Source organism: Argiope bruennichi, chromosome 11 (genome assembly GCF_947563725.1).
Source record: "Argiope bruennichi chromosome 11, qqArgBrue1.1, whole genome shotgun sequence".
Lineage (NCBI taxonomy): Eukaryota > Metazoa > Arthropoda > Arachnida > Araneae > Araneidae > Argiope > Argiope bruennichi.
In genome coordinates, this window is record NC_079161.1 from 45,326,723 (window position 1) to 45,350,051 (window position 23,329).

The 23,329-nt window shown below is 28.1% G+C and overlaps 1 protein-coding gene across 1 annotated transcript in view; it reads right to left on the minus strand.

Moving 5' to 3' along the window:
• LOC129957655 (neither inactivation nor afterpotential protein C-like) overlaps window positions 1–23,329 on the minus strand; it is a 170,150-nt gene that overhangs the window by 48,185 nt on the left and 98,636 nt on the right. The window contains exons 9-10 of the mRNA XM_056070097.1: window positions 10,849–11,013; window positions 8,256–8,372 (exon numbers count right to left, since the gene is read on the minus strand). Of these exons, the coding sequence (XP_055926072.1) occupies window positions 8,256–8,372; window positions 10,849–11,013 (282 nt within the window). The remainder of the gene's footprint in view (window positions 1–8,255; window positions 8,373–10,848; window positions 11,014–23,329) is intronic.

Genomic DNA, 23,329 nt, shown 5'->3' on the forward strand with positions numbered 1-23,329 from the left:
ATTCCTCAAGCATAGCTTTAAAATATTAAGTTAGATTTTAAACATTGGTTTTTTTTTTATTACAAGTGGCCGAAGTGAAATATTTTTTTTAATTTAAGGATATTTTAAAAATAAATGCGTTTTTTGTTTCTTACTAAAACACAGCTGAATAGCATCGTATTATCCTACCCCCTATCGTATAAATCAAGTGAATGGCAAAATATCTTTCATTTTCTTTTTCTTTGGTGCATTCTAATTTATATACTTATAAGTATTCCTCTAAAAAGGAAATGCTTTAATCAAATTATTTAAACCAATTTTAAACATTAAATTGAAATGGATATTATATATTGAGTATACAAATTTCTTCGTGAGAAATTTAAGTGGGAATGTCTCTAGTCTCCACAAAAAGTTCTCGAATTTTATCTAATAAATGTGCTGTCTTTCCCCTCCAGCTTACAGATATCTTGGGTAAAACCGTAAAACCACAAATGCGCAGATTTTTATTTTTAGTGTAAATTTTTTTGTAGTACACTGGAGACAACAGAGTATGCATTTTAGAGACATTTTTTCGATAAATAAAAATAAAAATTTGACACAAAACTACAATTTTAATAACAAGATCACATACCAATCTCACTTATGTAAGTAGTTGTGTTTCTGAGCAATCGCGTTTACATGCATGCTAAAGAGCAGACTGCCATATAGTAAACCTTTCGATGTTTTGGCATATTTAATTCAAAAGTTGATAGAAATCTATTCTTCAGATGCTTAGTCTGTGAGCTAAATTTTTGTATATGGTCTTTACACGTTCTAATTACCCTGCTCACTTATATGTGGACAGACAGACTGACTTCCAGGGAGCGAATTTCATTCCCCATTTGATAGAAGTCTTTAAAGGTGATGCAAAGACCATACACTAAATTTCATCTGTCTAGCATTTTTCAATGATTGTGTTCACAGACAGATAGAAAGGTAGACATAATTCCAAAAATATGTTTTTGACGCAGGGCAATTCTAAAAAAATCTCGAGGCAATCTTAAACATGGCAATTCTAAAAAAATCTCGAGGTAAAAGTGATAACAATATTAGTGACAACAATATTTTCTTTTTGGTTACTTCGTATACAAAAAGGTAAGTCATTTTTCAAACTGAATAAAATTAATAAAAATTGTTTAAATATTTCAAATTATAAATTTTTTTATAATATTATGATAAATTTTCTTTTTTGCATAAACATATTTACAACCTTTAAATAATTTCAATATTCTTATGAGTGACAGGATGTCTATATCATTCCAAAATGCTTGCCCCTAGTTCAATCCTTTTCGAGCCTTCCTATAAGCATCTAATTTCAGATAACTACCCTACAGACAGAATGTTCCACTGTCTATTCCATGGCATGCCAATACAGCGAGAAGGTATGGCAGTATCTCAGAGAATTGCTTACTGAAAGCGCTTATCAGTTTGAACTAAACTTGTGAGTGAAGCGGATACTAAACGTGCGTGATTAAAGACACCGTGTCTTCTGAATATGAAATTGAATACATACATACATGAAATCTAGAATAACAAGACTTGAATTTCGAATAGAGAATTTATTGCAGTATTAGAAAAAAGATGAACTTCATCTTAGACAATTATAAGCATAGATGATTGAGTTTTCATTTTAAAAATCCGGAAAATATCTGTGAAGTATGAAACTTGCATGATTTTAAATAATTTTGGATCTCATTGTGATGCACATACACGCACATGTTTGAATTATTCAAGTTACATCCTTAAAATGTTTACATTTTTCAATGGCCTAGTTTATTATTATTTATCTGTAGTATTAATAATTCACTGCACATTTTGTTCCGTCTTAAGGAAAAAAGATAAGTCTAACAAGGGGAGGGAACAAGGTTGAAAATTCAGTTCGGGATAAGATTTAGATAATGGTAGTATACATTTAAGAAGTTCATTCATGAAAATATTAAAGAGCAATGGTCAATCAATTCCGCGAAAATGGCCTTCAAACTTTCTGCATGACTTATATACTAATAATGCGTCGCCGTTGCCGAAAGCGCGAATAGTATAGTGGTTAAGGCATTGGCGTGGCATTCAGGAGACCCGTGTTCGATCCTGGCCTAGCAATTTTTGCTTTTTTATTTCAAATTAATTTAACAATTTACAAATAGTTTTTCATTTTTTTATGCAAAAATAAATAAGTATTCCCTTCATTCTTTAAAAAAATATTCATAATTACTTAACAATTTAAAGATGGTTTCCATTAATATGGTACTCATTTTTATGTGGAAAATATAAACGTAAGTTATAACTTATTTTTTAAAGGAACAATAACTATGTTCATGTATATTGTTCTTGAATTATAACTATAATTTAATTTTCAAAAGATTGGCACCATTGGATTTCGATCGGTAACCCAACAGTAACGTCAATGAAAACAAAACATTATGGAAACCAGAAGTAGTGCTTCATCGCTGAAATTTGTCGCCAATCGAAGGGGCACCCAAATCTACACTAGATCCAAAATATTTATTTTAACTCAATGAAACTGTATTTATATCGGGAATTAAAGAGAGCAGCTGAAATAAGAAAATTATATCTGCAAACATTCAAAACGTTCATAATCGAAAAGAAAAAGTAGAAAGCAGGTGTTAAATTATGGAATGCATAGGCAGATGGTTCAAAATTTTTAGTAACATACGATATACTTTGTGCGTTGTCCGATTTTCTGAAGAAAAATATTTTTTTAAGGTAAATGAATTTTTTTATCGACTCTTATAAGGTTTCTCTTGTATATAATCATTATTTATGAATTTCGCAAAATGTCAAAATGTATCCAACTTGTATGAAATGATTTTATGATAATTACCATTCTGTTTCTTGTATCCAATAAAAAAATTAATGAAATATTTTTATGATCTCAGTAATTTAATCACATTTATCATTATTTAAGTTATATATGCAATTATTTTTCCTGTTTAAAAATAAAATTATAATTCAAGTGATAAGTCAATGAATATTTATTTTTGAGGAAGATTTATTTTTAAAACATTCGTTTTTGATTGATAAAAGAGTTACGTATAAATTAACACTGTCTGCAATTTTATTTAAATATTTTTTAAAAGAAAAACGCGTTTATATCTTAAATTTTTATAAAAAAAATTATAATTTAGGTAATAAGCGGAAAGACATTTTCTATATAAAGGGTAGAATCATATTAATTTAAACCATCTTTAAAATGTTAATTTAATTTAAGTAATTTTGAATATTTAAAAAATGCATCCATATTTATAATTATTTTTCTTCTAAATATTAAATTTTAATTAAAAAAATAGGAGAATAAATAATTTTTGCATAAAAATGATAAACATATGAATTAAAACTGTTTATAAATTGTTAAATTAATTTGAAATAAAGTAGAAAAAGAAAGAAATAGAAAAAAAGCAAAAATGCTAGCCCTGGATCGAAAGCCTGGGTCTCCTGAATGTTATGCCAATACCTTAACCACTATACTACACGTCTTTCGGCAACGGTGGCACATTATTAGTATGTAACCAATCTAAAGTAAGAAAAAGTTTGAAAACGAAACTAAAATGAAAACGAAACAAAACAGTTTCGAAATCGCAACTAAAATTTATTACCTATTTAAACTAAAACCAAAAAGGAACTTCATAGTATTTAGAGAGCGCAATTGCAGCTACTTCTAAAACACAGATGAATTGATACTAAAGTATTAGAATCAAGTTAATAGGAAAAACAAAAATCAAATAAAAATTAAACCAAAAAAATTATTAAAAAAATATTAAAAAAGAATCCGGCCTGAAGACTTTTTCAAGGGTCACCCTCAGGCAGGGATTCAAATAAAGGGATTTTTTCTGTGAGGACATACAGACATAAGTCTAATAATGATTCCTCGTGACCCGAAAATCCCCTGAAATTATGCTCAAGAGATATACCATTTTAACAGAAAGGAAATACAAAATAACAAATTAGAAAAAAATAACCACAAAGTAAAAATACAATAAAAACAATAACAATAAAAACAAAAACAGCATTAAAATTAAAATTAAAATTAAAAACGAAAAGGCCAGAACATACCATCCAACAGTGAAGGAAACTTTAAACAATCGTTTGTGATTTCCTGTTTTAAAAAAAGTTAACGGTAAATTATGTAAACAGAGGTAGGCACCCAGCGCCATCTATTGAGTGATCCAATATGCAAGTAAAGTTCTATTTTTATTTAAGCCAAAAGATTAATCCCAAACCAAACCTTGTTTAATTAAAAAATTGACATTACAGTAATTTCTAGGAAAATCATTTTTAATTAAATTTTTAAGGAGGATATTTGATGCTTCAATATAAGAATTTTTATTATTTCAAACCCTTTTGATCCTGTTAACTTGTGAGAAAATTAGATTTTTGAAAATTTTAGAGTTTAGATTGGAATGGTAGTTACATAGTTTTGTTATTTTAAAGTTGAAATCATCCCTTTTATCGTATATAGCAACTATTGTTTTATCATTAGCAATTTCGATTTTTAAATCCAGAAAGGTAGCCTCAAGTTGATTTTTATTTGTATCTTTTAGAATTAAATCTTTTGGATAGCAATTAGTAATAATATTAGTATTGTCGAAGTTAATCAAAAGTAGGTCATCAATATATCTCCACCCGTTTATTAAATTATATTTAATTATTTTTTTCTCATATTAATGCAGGAAAATATTAGCTAAAGCACTTGAGAAAGCTGTCCCCATTGGAATGCCCTTGACTTGTTTATAAAAATTAATACCATTAAACACGTAATTTTCAGTAATATTAAAATTACATAACTCAAGCCAGTTATTTTTAGGAATGATATTTTCATTTAAATATTCGTCATATATAAAAGTGCAGACCTTTATTAATTTTTCATGAGGTAGATTAGTGTATAAATTTTCGAAATCAAAAGTATTAAGTTTATTAATGTTGTTATCTTTAAGAAAATCCAATACTTCTTTGTTACTAGAAATAATAAAGTTCTCTTCATTTTTTATTTTGTCCAGGATAATTTTTAAGTATTTAAATATTAGTATGTATTTATTAGTATGTAAGCTATGCAGAAAGTTTGAGGGCCATGTTCTTGAAACTGACTGGCCATTGCGCTTTAATAATTTCATGAATGAACTTCCTAAAGGTATACTACCATTATAATAAATCTCATCCCGAATTGAATTTTCAACTTCGTGCCTTCCCCTTGTAAATCTAGAACAAGAAAAAAACAAATCTTATAAAAGCCTTTTATCTTATTTTTGGCTCGCATTCATTTAAATATCATTCAAAGTCAGAAGATTAGATTTCGACTGCCGAAATCAATATTTATGAATTGGACCACAAGGAACACTAGAAACATTGGTCTCCCCAAAACTTTCTCGTACATTTTCTAATAAAGGTGTTACCCCAGAGAACTCTTTGCATAACATGGGTATACAATAATTAAGAAATATTAATCTTTGGCATGAATTTAGCCTTTTTACTGAATCTATCGTGTCAACTTTGGTGAGTTATATGGTGAATAATTCTACGCATGCGGTTATTAGTATTTATGTCTTAGACGCTTTTTTCCCAATCGAATTAAAGAAATTGACATAGAACTGCAATTGTAGGCACCAAATCCCATAATAAATTTGATATATTCATGTCACTGCGTCTTTGAGTCATCAGGTTTACATGTTTCTGAAAGTACTGACCGACATACGGTCAAACTTTATTGGATTTGACTCAAAATATGAAAGATATCTAGATTATAGATATTAATTTTGTGTATCTAATTTTATCCATATAGCTATTTTAGTTTCGTTGTAGTTATCATGATAATTTATATTCGAGCAGTCGGACATACAGATTTCCACTGAACGGTATTTACTCAACATTTGATAGAAATTTACAAATTTCGTGTAAAAGCCTTATATTAAATTTCATCCGTTTAGCTCAAAGAGTGTTAGATCTATCTTTCTCACAGACAGTCAGATGGACATTTTCCAAAAATATCTTTTTCGAATTGCGGGACGTCTGAAAGTGGGGCTTCGTCAACAACTCGAGTTTACTATACATTACTATGCATACATGTATACATACATACTATGCATACATACATACATACATACTATGCATACATACATGCATACATACATACATACTATGCATACATGTATACATACATAATATGCATACAATGCATCACTATACATACATGCATGCATACATACATACAATGCATCACTATACATACATGCATGCATACATACATACAATGCATCACTATACATACATGCATGCATACATACATACAATGCATCACTATACATACATACATACAATGCATCACTATACATACATACATACAATGCATCACTATACATACATACATACAATGCATCACTATACATACATACATACAATGCATCACTATACATACATGCATGCATACATACATACAATGCATCACTATACACACATGCATGCATACATACATACAATGCATCACTATACATACATGCATGCATACATACAATGCATCACTATACATATATGCATGCATACATACATACAATGCATCACTATACATACATGCATGCATGCATACATACATACATACATACAATGCATCACTATACATACATGCATACATACATACATACATACATACATGCATACATACATGCATACATACATACAATGCATCACTATACATACATACAATGCATCACTATACATACATGCATGCATACATACAAACAATGCATCACTATACATACATGCATGCATACATACATACAATGCATCACTATACATACATGCATGCATACATACATACATACAATGCATCACTATACATACATGCATGCATACATACATACATACAATGCATCACTATACATACATGCATGCATACATACATACAATGCATCACTATACATACATGCATGCATACATACATACAATGCATCACTATTCATACATACATACAATGCATCACTATACATACATGCATGCATACATACATACAATGCATCACTATTCATACATACATACAATGCATCACTATTCATACATACATACAATGCATCACTATACATACATGCATGCATACATACATACAATGCATCACTATTCATACATACATACAATGCATCACTATTCATACATGCATGCATACATACATACAATGCATCACTATACATACATGCATACATACAATGCATCACTATACATACATGCATGCATACATACATACATACAATGCATCACTATACATACATGCATGCATACATACAAACAATGCATCACTATACATACATGCATACATACAATGCATCACTATACATACATGCATGCATACATACATACAATGCATCACTATTCATACATACATACAATGCATCACTATACATACATGCATGCATACATACATACAATGCATCACTATACATACATGCATGCATACATACATACAATGCATCACTATACATACATGCATGCATACATACATACAATGCATCACTATACATACATGCATACATACAATGCATCACTATACATACATGCATGCATACATACATACAATGCATCACTATACATACATGAATGCATACATACATACAATGCATCACTATACATACATGCATGCATACATACAATGCCTCACTATACATACATGCATGCATGCATACATACAATGCATCACTATACATACATGCATGCATACATACAATGCATCACTATACATACATGCATGCATACATACAATGCATCACTATACATACATGCATGCATACATACAATGCATCACTATACATACATGCATGCATACATACAATGCATCACTATACATACATGCATGCATACATACTATACATACATACATACATGCATGCTATACATTACTATACGATTACTATACATTCTCTACACTACGTGTGTGGAAAAGTAAAAAGATGGAAAGTCTAGGATTTCTCTGATAATTTCGGTGAGAGTTCTATTATAATGAATTATATTGCTGTTATTTAGTAATTCGGTTATTATAATTAGTAATTTTAGTGCTCTATGATTTTTCAGTGCTGTGATCATATTTATGAAATGTATGTATAAATGGTGCTCCATTTAATTTAATTTTTGACCAATGAAGATTGATATCTTTGGTAGATTTATAGTTTTAAGAAATCTTCGGAAAGATATTTAAATCAATCAACTTATTATATGAAGAAAATCTATAAATAAGAAATAAATACCTTTGAGTCGTACAATGGTAGCTTCTTCTTTGGGTTGATAGCTAATAAGATATCTCCTATGTAAGTATAAATATCATCTTGGCTAACTCTGTAATATAGATGATCTACGACCGATTCCTAGAAATAAAAATAATTTTAATTAGATTTCACATGAAATTCAGCTGTTCAGTATTTTTTTCCTCGTTTATTTTCTTTTGAATGTTTTCTTTCATTTGTTTGTTTAACTCCTTGTCATTTGATTATGTATTTTTTAAGGTGAATAAATATTTGTGGAACGAAATTTTCATCGATTTATTTTTCTAAATGAACTGTGAAAAAGATTTTAAAGTGGATTATTCTGATATGCATAGGCTATAAGTCAATATTACAATCTGCTAATTCACATGACTAGAGTGATGTAATATGAAAATTAGAGATACGATGAAATCTATAGATGAAAAATGCTTCGTTTGCAACAATTTACTATAATATTTCTGCTTACAACAACTTAGGGCAACTCTTCAAATGATGCACCGAATACGAAACACTCAATAACTAGGTTAGAAAAGGGGAAAACTAGACCTCTTTTCCTCGAAAATAACTCATATCGAAGCAAAATGAAAGGTAAATAAATTAGTTTGATAAACAATAGTTTTTTTGTAGCATTAATAAAGTTATGCATTTAATATTTAACTGCAGAATTATGCATATAAAAATTGGATGCTTTATCATTGACCTTGTCTCCAGATACGCTGTTTTTGTTTTAGCCACATTAATTTCTTATATATTAACGCCAAGAGTCTTGTCTGTCTGACATGCCTTTTCATTATTAATACGTCTCCCTTTTTTGTATAGAGAGTCTCATATATAATATTATTTATTGTCAGCTTATAAAAGAAGCAGTGTTTTATGTTGGAAGGTTTCTTATCTTGTTGACATTTGATTACTTAATATTTCAGAACAATAAATGTTTAGGAAAAGGATCATTTTTAGATTGTTCTCCAATGAGCAATAAAAGGGTTACAAAAAGTTGTGAATAACACCTTCTGTTTGATCATCATTTAAGTCACGTGACTAAATGATGTCAAAGTAATCAAATGCCAACATGCAACAGAAGCAGTGTTTTTTCGTTAAAAGTCTTCTTATCTGGATGACGATTACTTAATATTTCAGAATAATAACAACTATTGTAACAAGGATCGTTTCCCTACTTTTATCCAATTAACAATAAAATTATTTAAAAAAATTGTAAATAATAGTGTTCTGTTTTGATCGCCATTTTAGTCACGTGACAAAAATCGTGACTAAATTCTACTTGAATTTCAACATTTTGTCTTAGGCAAAAGCGCATTTAGTTTTCTATAATTGCATTTCTAGCTGAAAGTTAGTTATGCATTGAAAATCCTTCATCATGACTTTTGACGTTCTAGTCACGTGATAGACGATAAATACATCATACCAGTTATTTTTGTATCCTGTAGGTTTCTTGGTCTAAAAATGAATGAGCATCACAATAATACGGCTACAGTTTGTTAAAATATGAATAATCGCGCAGAAAGATATTACTAAGCTAAGTTTATGCGCATTAAATAACTGGATAAATTGCGGTGAATGATTCTTACATGAGAAAAAAAAATCGAAAAAAAAAAAACTGAAATTTTTTTAAATATTGTTTTGATTATCATTTTAGTCACGTGACTAAAATGCTAGTTAAATTCGATTTGAATTCCAACATTTTATCATTGGTAAAAGGGTGTTCTTTTAATAATTGTATTTCTAGCTGATTGTTAGTTATGAAGTCCCTTCATTGCGACTTTTGACTTTCTAGTAACATGATAGACAGGAAATACTTGATATCAGTTAATTTTGAGTCTTCCATTGATCTCCCGGAATAAAAATGAATGAACATCACAATATTATGACTACAGTTTGTCGAAATATGGATTATTGCGCTAAATGATATCACTAAGCTAAGTTTGTGCACATTAAATAATTGGATGAATCGCGGTAAATAATCCTTACATCAGAAAAACATTTAAAAAATACTTCTTTTACACTGTTTTTATAGCAATTTTTGTCCCTTGATTAAAATGATGACTAAATTCGATTTGAATTCCAACATTTTACTATAGTAAAAAGTTTGTTTTTTTAATAAATGCATTTCTAGCTGAAGGTTAGCTATGCATTGAAGTCTCTTCATCGTGACTTTCAACTTTCTAGTCACATGATAGACAGGAAATAGGTAATATCAGCTAATTTTGAGTCACCTGTTGAGCTCCTTGAATGAAAATGAACGAGCATTACAATATTATGGTTACAATTTGTCGAAATATATGGATAATTATTCAAAATAATATTACTAAGATAAATCTGTGCGCAAATAACTGGACGATCCAAAAAAATTATTTTTCACTTCGAATAACTGATTCGTTATTTCAGCAGATTCGTTATTGAGGCATATCTGTAGTATTCACTCAACAGTATAAAGATTGGATATTTATTAAATCACGTGTCATTAAAATGAAATATTATAGATATACTTTATAAAAGATTAGATACTCGTTTCATAAAAGTCTCCAAATATATGGAACAGGCAACCATAAACAGTACTTACCTCTGATTGATTCTCACAAGCTGCCAAGTCATCAGGTAACATTTTGACGTAAGGCGATTCTGGTTCAGTCTTGAAATTCCAGTTCTTTACAGTAACTGTCAGGGGTTTAGATGGTATTAGCGGATATAGATTATCTGAAACCATGCTTCCGATTCGTTTCAATATCTGAAAAATGAATGTTACGAATGTAATGTTCGATAAAGTTACTGGATGAATACATAGAAAACGGTACGATAGAAGAAGATCAAATTATATTAATAATATAATTCAGATATTAGTATTAAAATGAAATAGAAATAATTATATAAATTTAAATAAATATTCTTTTTTAGTGCTATAATAAATAAAAAAATATTTTTTTATACCAAACAGAATTGCAAAATTGTAAAAAAAACAGCTGATGAAAATGTTCCAATTGGTATTATAATCAAATTTATATTTCCATATTTGATAATTTAAGACTGGTTATTTATTTATAAATCATATTTAAAAAGAAAATGCATTTAAGAGGGAAAAACTCCACTTACAGTGCGTATTAAAAAAAGATATATCGCCCGCCCCCCCAAAAAAGGGCTATTCGTAGTGAATTACATACTACTTATTTAATAAATGTATGCAATCATTCTAAAAACATAAAAAAAACACATACTAAAAATTTAGAAATTATGAACTCTAAGGTATTAAAATTATACAAGAATTTTAAATCAAAAGTCAATAAATTTTGATATTAACTAATATATATTAATATAATTTGATATTAAATAATATCAAAAACATTAAAAATATAATATGAATTTCAAAGTTGAATATAATCAATCTTAAAATATTATGTAAGCAACCATAATAGCATTAAAACACATTGAATATCTAAAAGTTGGATACATTCATTTTTAAAATTTCTTGAATCGTTTCTAATTTAATGTACTCATTTTGGAGTAATTTTTTTGTTGCGTTGCTTTCAGTATTTTATTTTACTTTTGTGATTTCGTTTCGTCACCAATCCCTTTTTTCTCTTGAATCCTTTTTGATATACACAATTTGGCGTTATTTATTTGTTGTGTTGCTTTCAGTACTTTCTTTTACTTTTGTGATTTCGTTTCGTTTTTAATTCATTTTTTTTCCTGTTTGATCCTTTTTAATATACATAATTTGGCGTAATTTCTTTGTTGTATTGTTTTCAGTACCTTTACTTTTGTGATTTCGTTCCGTCATCTATATATTTTTAAAAATTTGTTTGATGTTTTAAAGTATATTTAAAGTGTGTTTTATTAAAGCGTTTAAATAGTATGGGTAATGAATAATCAGTAGCTATAAAATAGTGTTGTGGTGAAAGCTTATAAGCCAGTTAATAGCTACGCTACCCAAGCAATTGCTTTTGTATCGTGGTCATGTTACTGAGCTGCGAAACTCGCAAGGTCCCAGGCTCTATCCTCGCCCATATCAATCCGCTATGTTGGTGACTCATAACAATACGCTACAGTGTCATCTGACATGGGAAATTAAATTGAGTAATGTCATGTATAACTTGATCTCATTTGATATTAATAGAATTATAAATATATAACATTTCAACCCCCGTTATAATGAGAAGCCGTACGGGAGAACGTGGTGATGCCACAAAACACATTCATTTTCTCACGAGGCATAGTCCACTCCCAAGCACGTGAGAGATTAGCATTCAAACTTTCATCTCAAAACTCCAAGGTCGCGTACATTCCCACCCGTCATAAAGCCTCTACACCAGGCACCCAAAGCGTCTCTTCCATTAGAACCTTGAGTAATACTGCAATTATATTGCTTTTTGAGATAAACAATTATTATTTGAAATATTAAAAATAGATTAGAAATTAAAATTAAAAGAGAATTAAACCAATTTCATGGACAATACATAACTTTGGCGATAATATTAGTAATTGAGTTTTTAAACACAAGATTTTGAATTAATTTGATTATAAAATAGTCGACTATGTTGGGAAGTCGAAAAAATTCATATTCGAGAACTATGAATTTTTTAAATTTAATATTCTTAAGTTTTGAAGATGTTTTTTTTATAAAACTGTTAGAATTTGTTTCTCTGCCTATTTTTTTAAAGTTATACTGATTTTTATATTTGCATTTGGATACATTTTAATGCTGTTTTGCATCTTTAGATGCTATTTTCACAAATTCTAATCTTTAATATAATTTTATCTCAAAATTTCTCATAAATGAAAACCTAACGATTATTTTTTGTCCAAATTTGAAATAATAATTTCTCAATATGTTCTGCAGTTCCTGAACTAGAGAATAAGTCATCTATTCATTTAGAAATATTTTATGGTTGCGTTAGTGTTTCACAATGTGAAAAATTGAAAATTTCGAATTATTTATCAGTCGAATGCCAATATCAAAAGAATGGATAGAAATACAGTTTATTTTTTTTAATTCAAGAACCAGATAATATATTCCTTAAACTCTGTGCTTAATTTTAAGCAAATTATTTGATAACCCTATAAAATAAAAAGAGGTTTGCTTTATACCTCTTTTTTTTAGCCAAAAAATACCCTTTTTTTACAATTTTTTAAAAACTTGTATAATTAGTATATTTTGTTTCATATATGTCAATGTTTTAAATAAAAATTTTCAAAAATATAACAGCTCTCCAGCGTTTTTCAAAAAACTCATTCCAAAGTAGTCACATATCGATATCCTTATAGGTCAATTTAGTTTTTCATTTTTTTTTTATAGAACACAGCTTTGTTGGAGTTACATACATAAAGTAACTTTTAAAATTACAACAATCCTAAATTTCACACAAAATTAGTGGGATACCACATGTTTTGCATTATTACTTAAGGTGTCAGTGAACTCAATTAGGCACTTTTCGGAATTATTCAGTCAGGGTTATGAAATGTTTATGCATATGTATTAAGACATAAATACGTTAACTGTGTTTAAAAACATTTCAAAAGAAATACATTATTTAAAAAAAATCAAATATATATAATTTTTAAAAATTTCAAAATATTCCAGGCATTTTAATTTTTAATATTTTCTATTATTTTTTCTTATTACCCAATATAAATTTATTTGGAACAAAATTATGTATGATTTTATAATTCCAATTAAATGCTAATTTTTTAGGAATATTTTTATACACACTTACTGAATTCATGTTTTTCTGAACTAAAATTGACTTTTAACTATCTAAAAAAACTCGAAACATAAAATGCATATTCCATTTTATTTTAATATTATTTCTTGAACTCTTTATTATCAATTGCATTTAATTTCTTTAGAAATTAAGACATCTGGAACATTTCAAATGTATTTAAATCTAATTACAATATCATTTTTGATATAAATCATTAAGATGTACTTTTATCTCTCTTAATCCTTCAAATATTTCTCTCATTGTACAATACATTTTATAACACGATTTTAGTTGAATATAAACAAATATTTGGGTGATGAAACGATGGAAATAAAATTGAGATAAGCAAAAATGGGCAAAATTCTGGAAAGTCCTCTGCTCCCTTAACTTTTGCAAAAGATTGCAGATATTTAAAATCATCGTAATTTTAGAAACAATCATTCAGTCTTAACATCTGGATTTTTACCAATCGAAGTCACTCCCTTTAACGATAGTTAACAATTGAAACAAACTTCTGATCACTGCTATATTAATACAACTCAGGTTACGCCATGCAATATTAAAAGCGCCTCAGAACCCAGGTATCATTTCCGATACTCTCAAAACCAATATCCCAAACTTCTAAAACTTTACTACGAAGTATTTTCATCAAAAACAATTCGAATTTGAAGGGGAAAGGGGGGTGGTGAAAGGGTGGTCTCAAATGACTTCAATTTGACGAGATACGTCAGAAGTATGCTATTGATTGATCTGATTCCCCGAGGGCCCAGTTGACCACCTGGATTCAATAAAGTGTTCTCCTATGGCCAGAAGGCCGGTTGGAGCAATTCGATATTTTTCGGAAAAATTACCTTCGTCGTAATGGCAACGAAATGGAATTTTGCTTTCTGCCGGGCCAAGGATGAAATTCGGATCTGTGTTTTTCCTTCATGTCGTAAACTTAATTTTATTTTTTTTAAAGTTATTGATTTCTTTTCTTTTTTTTTCTTTTTGTGAGTGGTGACGGTTGTTGATAAGTTTGAAAAGTGAGTTTATTGCGAGTGTTTTTACTGGTTTTGTTCTGTGTAATGTCAGGTGGGATTGAACGATTCTTGTAAAGTTATGATAATGCCAATAAGTTTATGGTTGCTTAGATTTTTCTTTGTTCTTTAGAAATATTAGAAAAAAAGCTGAGCTTAAGTCATTCTTTTTTATGTTTTATACCTTGATTTTCATATTAACTGATATTATATTGCTAAAATAATTCAAGTTGCTCAAAGATGCATTGATCAATGTTATTTAATGTTTTCTGAGCTAAATACATTTTAGAATATACTATGCCACAAGAGAAATTAGAGAATGTGTATAGTAAGGTTTATGTGACAGTTGAAATGTTATAAATGATGATTAAATTTTAAAGGCAATAGAATCTCGTGCCGGCGTCCTGGCATAGGGGTAGCCCGTCTTCTCCGTGATCTGGGTGTTCTGGGTTCGAGTCCCGGTTTGGGCATGGTTGTTCTTCCGTTGTTCTATCTGTGAGATGTGTGAATGTGCCCTCCTGTAAAAAGGGGGTTGTGCAAGCGAATGAGTAATGCGTGAGTAGTTAAGTCGTACTCTTGGCCCTAGTTGGCGCTACTAAAAAACAAGAGACGCGCCCCCACCGGCTTAAATCGCTATCTTCGTAACAGCGGGCTTGTCCATGGACAGTGCTATAAGAAATAACAACAGAATCTCGTTTAGCCCTCTGACTGAGTAATTTTTTAAAATCACTATTAAGATGCGATGTTTGCAAATAAGTACAAACAATTTTCAATCAAAGTGAACTGCTACTATATATTACATGATAATAATAAGATGTAATAAAAATATGTAATCGCAAAAATAAACACTCTAAACTACGAAAAACGCGAGATGCAATAGAAAATGGAATGATGGCTAACCAACGGAAATCGTGGGATAAGCAGCTGGAGGATTAACGTCCATAATCTATATCCGAATACCACTCATAATGAAAAACAATTTTTTTCATAAAAAAATATATAAAGCAGGAAAATGCTTCCAATTAAAAAAAATTACACTAATTTATAACGATGTAGTTTATTATTTAATAGCTACCTTTAATGATCAATTATTTCGCCAGGATTAATGTTCTCTAAAATTCTTAATTAAATATTTATATATTTAGTCTCTTAATAACTTCAGCAAAATATTTTTAAGCATCATATTTCGATAATTACATAACTCATACATATTATAAAAGCCTTTTGCTTATTATACTATATTTCTTTCTAATTTGCTATCAGCTGCCATAAGATTTAAATTTGATTTTGAAATGGAAGAGATAAAACTTCATTAAATACGCAAACTTTTTTGCTGAAATCAAACATATTTTTTAAAAATATAATGACTGAGAATCGAATTTTTATCACTCTAATCTTATGTGTACCACAGTATATTTTTAAAATAATTTATACAATATTTCAACGAATTATTCAATAAAAATTACTCTGGCTCGCCATAAAATTTAATTTTACTTTCAGATAGATTTAAATGCGATAAATATTGTTTTATTTTATTTCAATCAATAAAGGTACTTTTGAAAACAATTATGAAGTCTAAATTTTATAGAGCCCTTCGATCCTATAAACCATATTCAGTAAAATTATTTTGACAATCGAAATTTTCATTGTTCTGCGATCAAGCATGACCACGTTATGAAGCTTTGAATATCATTGATGTTGAGCAATATCAACTTTGCTTCACTGCAATATCTTTTCAATATTTTTATATTCGCATTATGAAACCTTTGTATTACAGAAAAATATATCTTAAACATGATATTTGATGCTTGTCACGGAGCATTAATACTTATCTGATAAATCTCTACTAATAATGAGAACGAATGTATGTGTTGACGTTCTACAAGATAAACCATTTGGTATAGAGCTGTCATTTTTGGCACAGAAATATTTTTGTAGGGTGGAAATATGCTCCCTGATGAGAGTTCAACAGTTTTCAATATCATAAAACGATATAAAAAGAATCATATTATTCAGGATAAAAGAAGACCTGGCCGACCATTAAAGCTATCCAATGGAATAAAGCGAATTATCGTTCGAAATATTAAAAAAAATCCAAGAAAGAGTGCTCCTAAAGTTGCTGCTGATTTACAAGCATTATATGGAATAATTGTTCATCCTGAGACTATTAGAAAGGTAATTCGATCTGCTGGATATCCCGTTAGAGTAGCCAGGAAAAAATTCTTCATAAGCGAAAAGAATAGAAAACTCAGACTAGCTTTTGCAAAATCCAACATAAATAAGAATTCTGATTACTGGAATAAAGTTATATTTGCTGATGAGAGTAAATTTAATATATTTGGTTCTGATGGTAGAATCTTGGTGTGGAGAAAACCCAGGGAAGAATTTCGCGAACAGAACTTGGTGCCAACAGTAAAACATGGTGGAGGAGGAGTTATGGTATGGGGGTGTATGTCGTCCGCTGGAGTTGGTAATCTTGTTTTTATTGACAGTATAATGGATCAGTACAAGTATACTGACATTTTAAAGCAAAATTTGAAATCTTCAGCACGAAAATTGAACCTTCATAACGATTTTAAATTCTACCAGGACAATGACCCCAAGCACACTGCTTTGAACGTTAGACTCTGGCTGCTGTATAACTGTCCTGAAATAATTAAAACACCACCACAATTGACAGATTTAATTGACTTAAATCCCATAGAGAATATTTGGCAATAATTGGAATCAAGAATTCGCAAACACACCATTTTTTCAAAACAACAATTAAAATCGATGCTTCAAGAAGAATGGGGTAAAACCACTCCAGAAATCACAAAAAAATGAGTCGAATCCATCCCAAGAAGATTAAATCATGTTTTAAAAGTAAAAGAAAATCCAACAAAATACTAAAACCCTTTAAAAAGTAAAAGTTTTGGATAAATATTTGATGGAAAAGTAAGAGTCCCATCACTTATGTGAGCCATTTTTTGCTCCGTTCTAAGCAATTGTATTTTTATTAAATTAATATTTTAATATTTTGACAAAATGTATGTTATGTAATAATTGTTACTTACTTTAAATATGAAACACACCCAAAAATTTTCTGTACATGTTTATTTATTTATTTATTTTACTACAGTTTCCTTTTGTAAAGCACAAGTGTCCCATCACTTTTGTGAGACACTGTATGTACAATTAATTAGAATATTAGTCATTATTATTTAAATGAAATAATACAACTTTTATATTTATCACAATTCGATGATTAAAAATGCTATCATGGTAGAATTAATGAAAATAAAGCTATTCCTGACAGATTTAATTGAAATAATGCGCCACTAGTATTTATAATGAATTAGCTCGTTGCCATTAATTGGCAACTAAAATGAAGTACTCATCAAACATTAAATCACCAGTATTTATCAACCAACAATCAGTAAAAAATTCTCACTTTTTATGGTCAATATTAAAAATTTTATAAATTATTCTATTTATAAAATTTTTAAATTACCTTTAGACCAAACGATTAAATAAATTTATCAAGCACATTTTTTTAAAATTTATATTTACCGAACCAGACGATTCTTTTCTGTTTCAAATCGTGAGACAAAAAATAAATAAATCGTATCATTATAAAATGTAATATTTTTGCTTCATTAGATGAAATTTTTTTAAAAAATTTAATTTGGAAAGTAAGCATAAATTTTTAAGGGAAATTAGTAATAATATTTATATTATTGTTCATAAAATATAAAGCTTTCAAAAGTTTTAAATTCATACATAAAAGCATTTTTTATTTATTTATTTCATCTCTGCTGAGCTTATTATTATAATAATAAACTTTATCTGAAACGAATGATAAAATATATTTGAAAAGTGATTTAGTGCATTCATATGTATGAGTTTCAAGGTAGTAAACTAATATTTTATAGAGAGAAGTAGAGAATTTCTTAGTTATTTTCACCTTTTGTTGTTAATTACTTTGCAGTATTAATGAAATAAAGTTGACACTGTAAATTTTTTTAATTTATAAAATAAAAGAATTTGCATTCCTTCATAAGAAAATAAGTTTCTTTAAATATTTAGAATTAGACTATTTACTTTGAAAATTAAATTTAGTTTTTTTCCATATTTTTTTGAAAAAACGATTCAATGCAGTGTGTACTAGACATGTTTTTACTGTAGATTAATAAAGAATTTTAATGCATCTTACTGCAGATTATCTTTTGATTCAAAAAACCAACTAAGAGTTTTTGCTTTTTTTAGAGTTTTGCTAAGTTTTTGCTTTCTTTGTTAAAGTCTATGCATTAATTGGTTTTCATTTAAAAAAATATTTTGAATTTTAAAGCACACATTATAGAAGATACATAATTCTGAAACATTATCAAAAGCAGCTTCATTTGAGTTCTTTCTGCCTTAGAAAATATGAAAATACTTAAGAACTTAATCTTAATAAATAGAAATAAGAATAGAAATAATCATATTTCTATATTTGCAATGAATGGATGTTTTCTGAAATAGCAAATATTTTTAAAAATGAATGCTTTTGAAGATATTGAGAAATATGAAGCAAATATTATTTACTAAAATAATTTAAATATTTTTCAGTCCGCTGTTTATTTTTGTTTTGGGCTATTTCCAGGAAACTTTTTTAATTTTTAAAAAATAAAACGTTGAAGGTAAATTGTTAGAAACACGGCGATACAATACTCTGAATATGTAAATGAACACTTAATTGCAAGAAGAGGAAGCGAAACGTATACTTAAGTGCAATAAAGTGGGAAATATGAACACTTAATTGCAAGAAGAGGAAGAAGATGAACACTTAATTGCAAGAAGAGGAAGAAGATGAACACTTAATTGCAAGAAGAGGAAGATGAACACTTAATTGCAAGAAGAGGAAGGGGAAGTTGAACACTTAATTGCAAGAAGAGGAAGAAGTTGAACACTTAATTGCAAGAAGAGGAAGAAGATGAACACTTAATTGCAAGAAGAGGAAGGGGAAGATGAACACTTAATTACAAGAAGAAGGAGGGAAATGACTATCGTCTTTACTTTCGGTCATTTTGTATTTTAAAAGAACTACATTTCGTAAAACGAAGGATTTGAGAAAATTAACAAAAATACATGATTTTTTAAAAAAAAAACATTATTTGATTGTTTCATTAGAATTAGATGTAATTAAGTACTCCAGAAACTTATTTTTTCTACCAATTCTGGCTATGGTTTGAAAAAATAATTTATTAAATTTTTTTTCCAAAATTTAATGTATTTTCTTAAAGTTTATAGAAGAGCAAACAATATTTTTTGAGTATTAGTATTAACAATCTTTTAATAAAAATCTTGTACATTCATTGCAGAATAAATACAAGAATCAATTTTGTTCAGGTAACAAATAATCAATAATGGAACACAATATTCTTTTTTTAAAACAAATGTTCTTGTTTCCTTAGAAAGCAATTAATTCCTGAATATTAGACAGACCACAAAAATTTCTCAAAATATTTATTTTCTCATTCGTTTGAAAAACAGTTTTTTTTTTTTTAAAAATTCAAACCTGTTTAAAAGGTTTTCTTTTATAAATTAAATCTGCTTGCACAGTTTTGATGGATGAAAAGCCCCTTTATACAAAGTAAACAACGAATTAAAAAAATGAAAGCAGGTGTTTTTACACACTTGGATTTTCTAAAAGCATATCAATATTTTACAAATAAAGTTAAATTAAATTTTATTATTAAATTTTGTACTCATTAAAATTTTTTTTTTAACATGCTGCAAGTATGTTTATCGAAATAAAATGATAGCAGTACATTTTTTAAATTTATAAAAAAAAATTATTCTGGTTTCTTTATAACAATGTACATACATGATAGTTTGTTTTGATACAGAAATAAGACAGATAAATTCAAAAATTAAAATTATTTTTTTCCATATTTGTTGAAAAAACATTCCATATTTTGTTGTAAAAAATTCCATATTTTGTTTTGCTGTTTTTTGTATGCAAGAAGTGTTTTTATAGTAGATTAATTTTTGTGTGCTTAACCGTATGTTTTAATTGATTCCAAAAACTAAATATATATATATATCGAAGAAAGGTGTATGAATTTCATATCAAAAGCAGTGTTTTAATTTCAATTTATACTGGAGTGTGTTTATTTTTAAAAAAATATTTGTTGATTTTTAAAATATATATATAATAATTTACAGAACATTTTTAATTTATTTCATTCTTGTATTTTATTTTAAAGCGAATAAAGTTATTTAAGAATATATGCTCTATATCAAATAGAGATGAAAGCATTGTTTGGAAATATATGTAAAAAAGAGAGTTAAAAAATGAATGTATAAAGAATTGTTTTCAAGAAACATTAGAAAAACATAGTAAATACATTTTAGTAAAATTAATTAAAATATTTATTTTATTCATTTAGTTTTTAGAATTTTAGTTGCATAAATTAAAAATATTTAAAGGATTAGTGCAAAAATAAATGCAATAGCATGTCAGTACTTTTTCAATATAAACCAAATACCTTCTTGAGGAAAGATTGATATTTTTTTAAAATTTTAATATAGGGAACAAGAGAAATGCTGGTTTCTACTTATATGAAATTACAAGAATTTCGTTAGCATTGTTTGACAAAATATTAATTATGGAATATTTTTTAATTTCAAAAAATTAATTTCATAATTTTTTTTCAATTTTTTTTTTATGAAATTACACATAACCAGTCGAGTATTAATTATTAGAAAAAAAAAATAAACTGCGAAATCTCAAATTTGTAATTTCTATGCTGCTTTATTCGATTTTCTTCATATCGGCTAAAAATTTCAATCAACTGAGCAAAATTTCATTCAAGAATCAAGACATATTTTGAGATATCCTTAAATAAAGAATTTAAAAATTATTCAGGAATTTGGAAGGGAGACATTCAGAGCTCAAAAATTAAAGCAGATATGCAAACATACAGAATCAGTTAAGGTAATTGGGAACGAAATTTGCTGATTTTGTAATTTTCTTCAATTTATAAAGTTCTTATGAGAAGGGAAATAAGTAAAACTGATGCGCGTGTGTAATCATGTTCTATATTTTTTTATTAAACAAAATTTTTTTTCCAAATTAATTTATTAATTAACGACAGCAGCATTCATTAACCCATAACTAGAGACATGAATAATCTTCATGAGCCCCGAGACATGGAGTCAAAATGACTCCATTGTTTTTTTTTCTTTTTGTTTTTAGTAAACAGTATTGGAATTTATTTTGAAAACTGAATGCATTCTGTAAATCATGTAGTTATCGAAAATAGTAAAAATATTAATATTAAAAATGTTAAATGTTATCATATTGAATGTTGGAAAGATGTTATAAGAAAAACTTAAACAATCTGTTAATGAGTATTTACTACGTTTAAATATTACGGAACTTAACTGTTAGAATTTAACAAACAAAACTGAAGAATACAATACTTTGAAATATTGTTTTAAGAATATTTCTTTATCCTTTTTGAATTATTCAAAGGCAGTTTTAGAGATATATTGTCAATAACTCCATAAATAACAACGAAAACTTGGAAAAAGAATAACTCGGTTATACACACGCGTTCATACTTAGACTTTTGCAAACATACTACTGAAAGAACAACCTGAAGGTACTGAGGAGATGATTGCATTCAAGAACAAAATAACACGTGATAGTCAGAACCAATGAACTACGCGGAATCGTTTTGGCTCCCATTTCCAGTAAGGGGTTAATTATCCCAGTTCACAATTATACCAGAGATTATGGAGTAATTGGAAACATCTGCTTTGCGTTCTGATCATAGGAATGTGACTGATTTGAAGAGACAATTTTTCGATTACTGTTTTTAAATTTTTTTTAAAAAAATTCCAAATGAAATTTGAAACACTCTGAATTGCAATGATTCTGATTTCAATTCATTATCACATGAAGATGATAATAATCGGAAAGAGAGCAACATCAAGAAATTGTGGAATGATAACATCGAAAATTATTTTAAAATATTTCATGAAAATGTAAAATAACAGTAATATAACTTAGCTATCAAATACACCTATTTTTTAAATGTATTTTTGGATTTATTGCATTGTATGAAGGAACTAGAGAATAAAATTAAAAAAAAAATATTTTGCCTTACATTTAAAGTATTCTTATTCAGACTCTTCTTGTTATAACGAGTGATACAAGCCCCTTAGCCCTAATAACATTTAAGAAAAAAAATTGAATGTCATTTTTCTATTTCATAGTATTCTTAGAAATTAGTTGGGCTCCAGTGGCCTGGTGGTAAGGTCTCGGTTTCAGGTTCGACACCTGATTCCACGGAAGAAC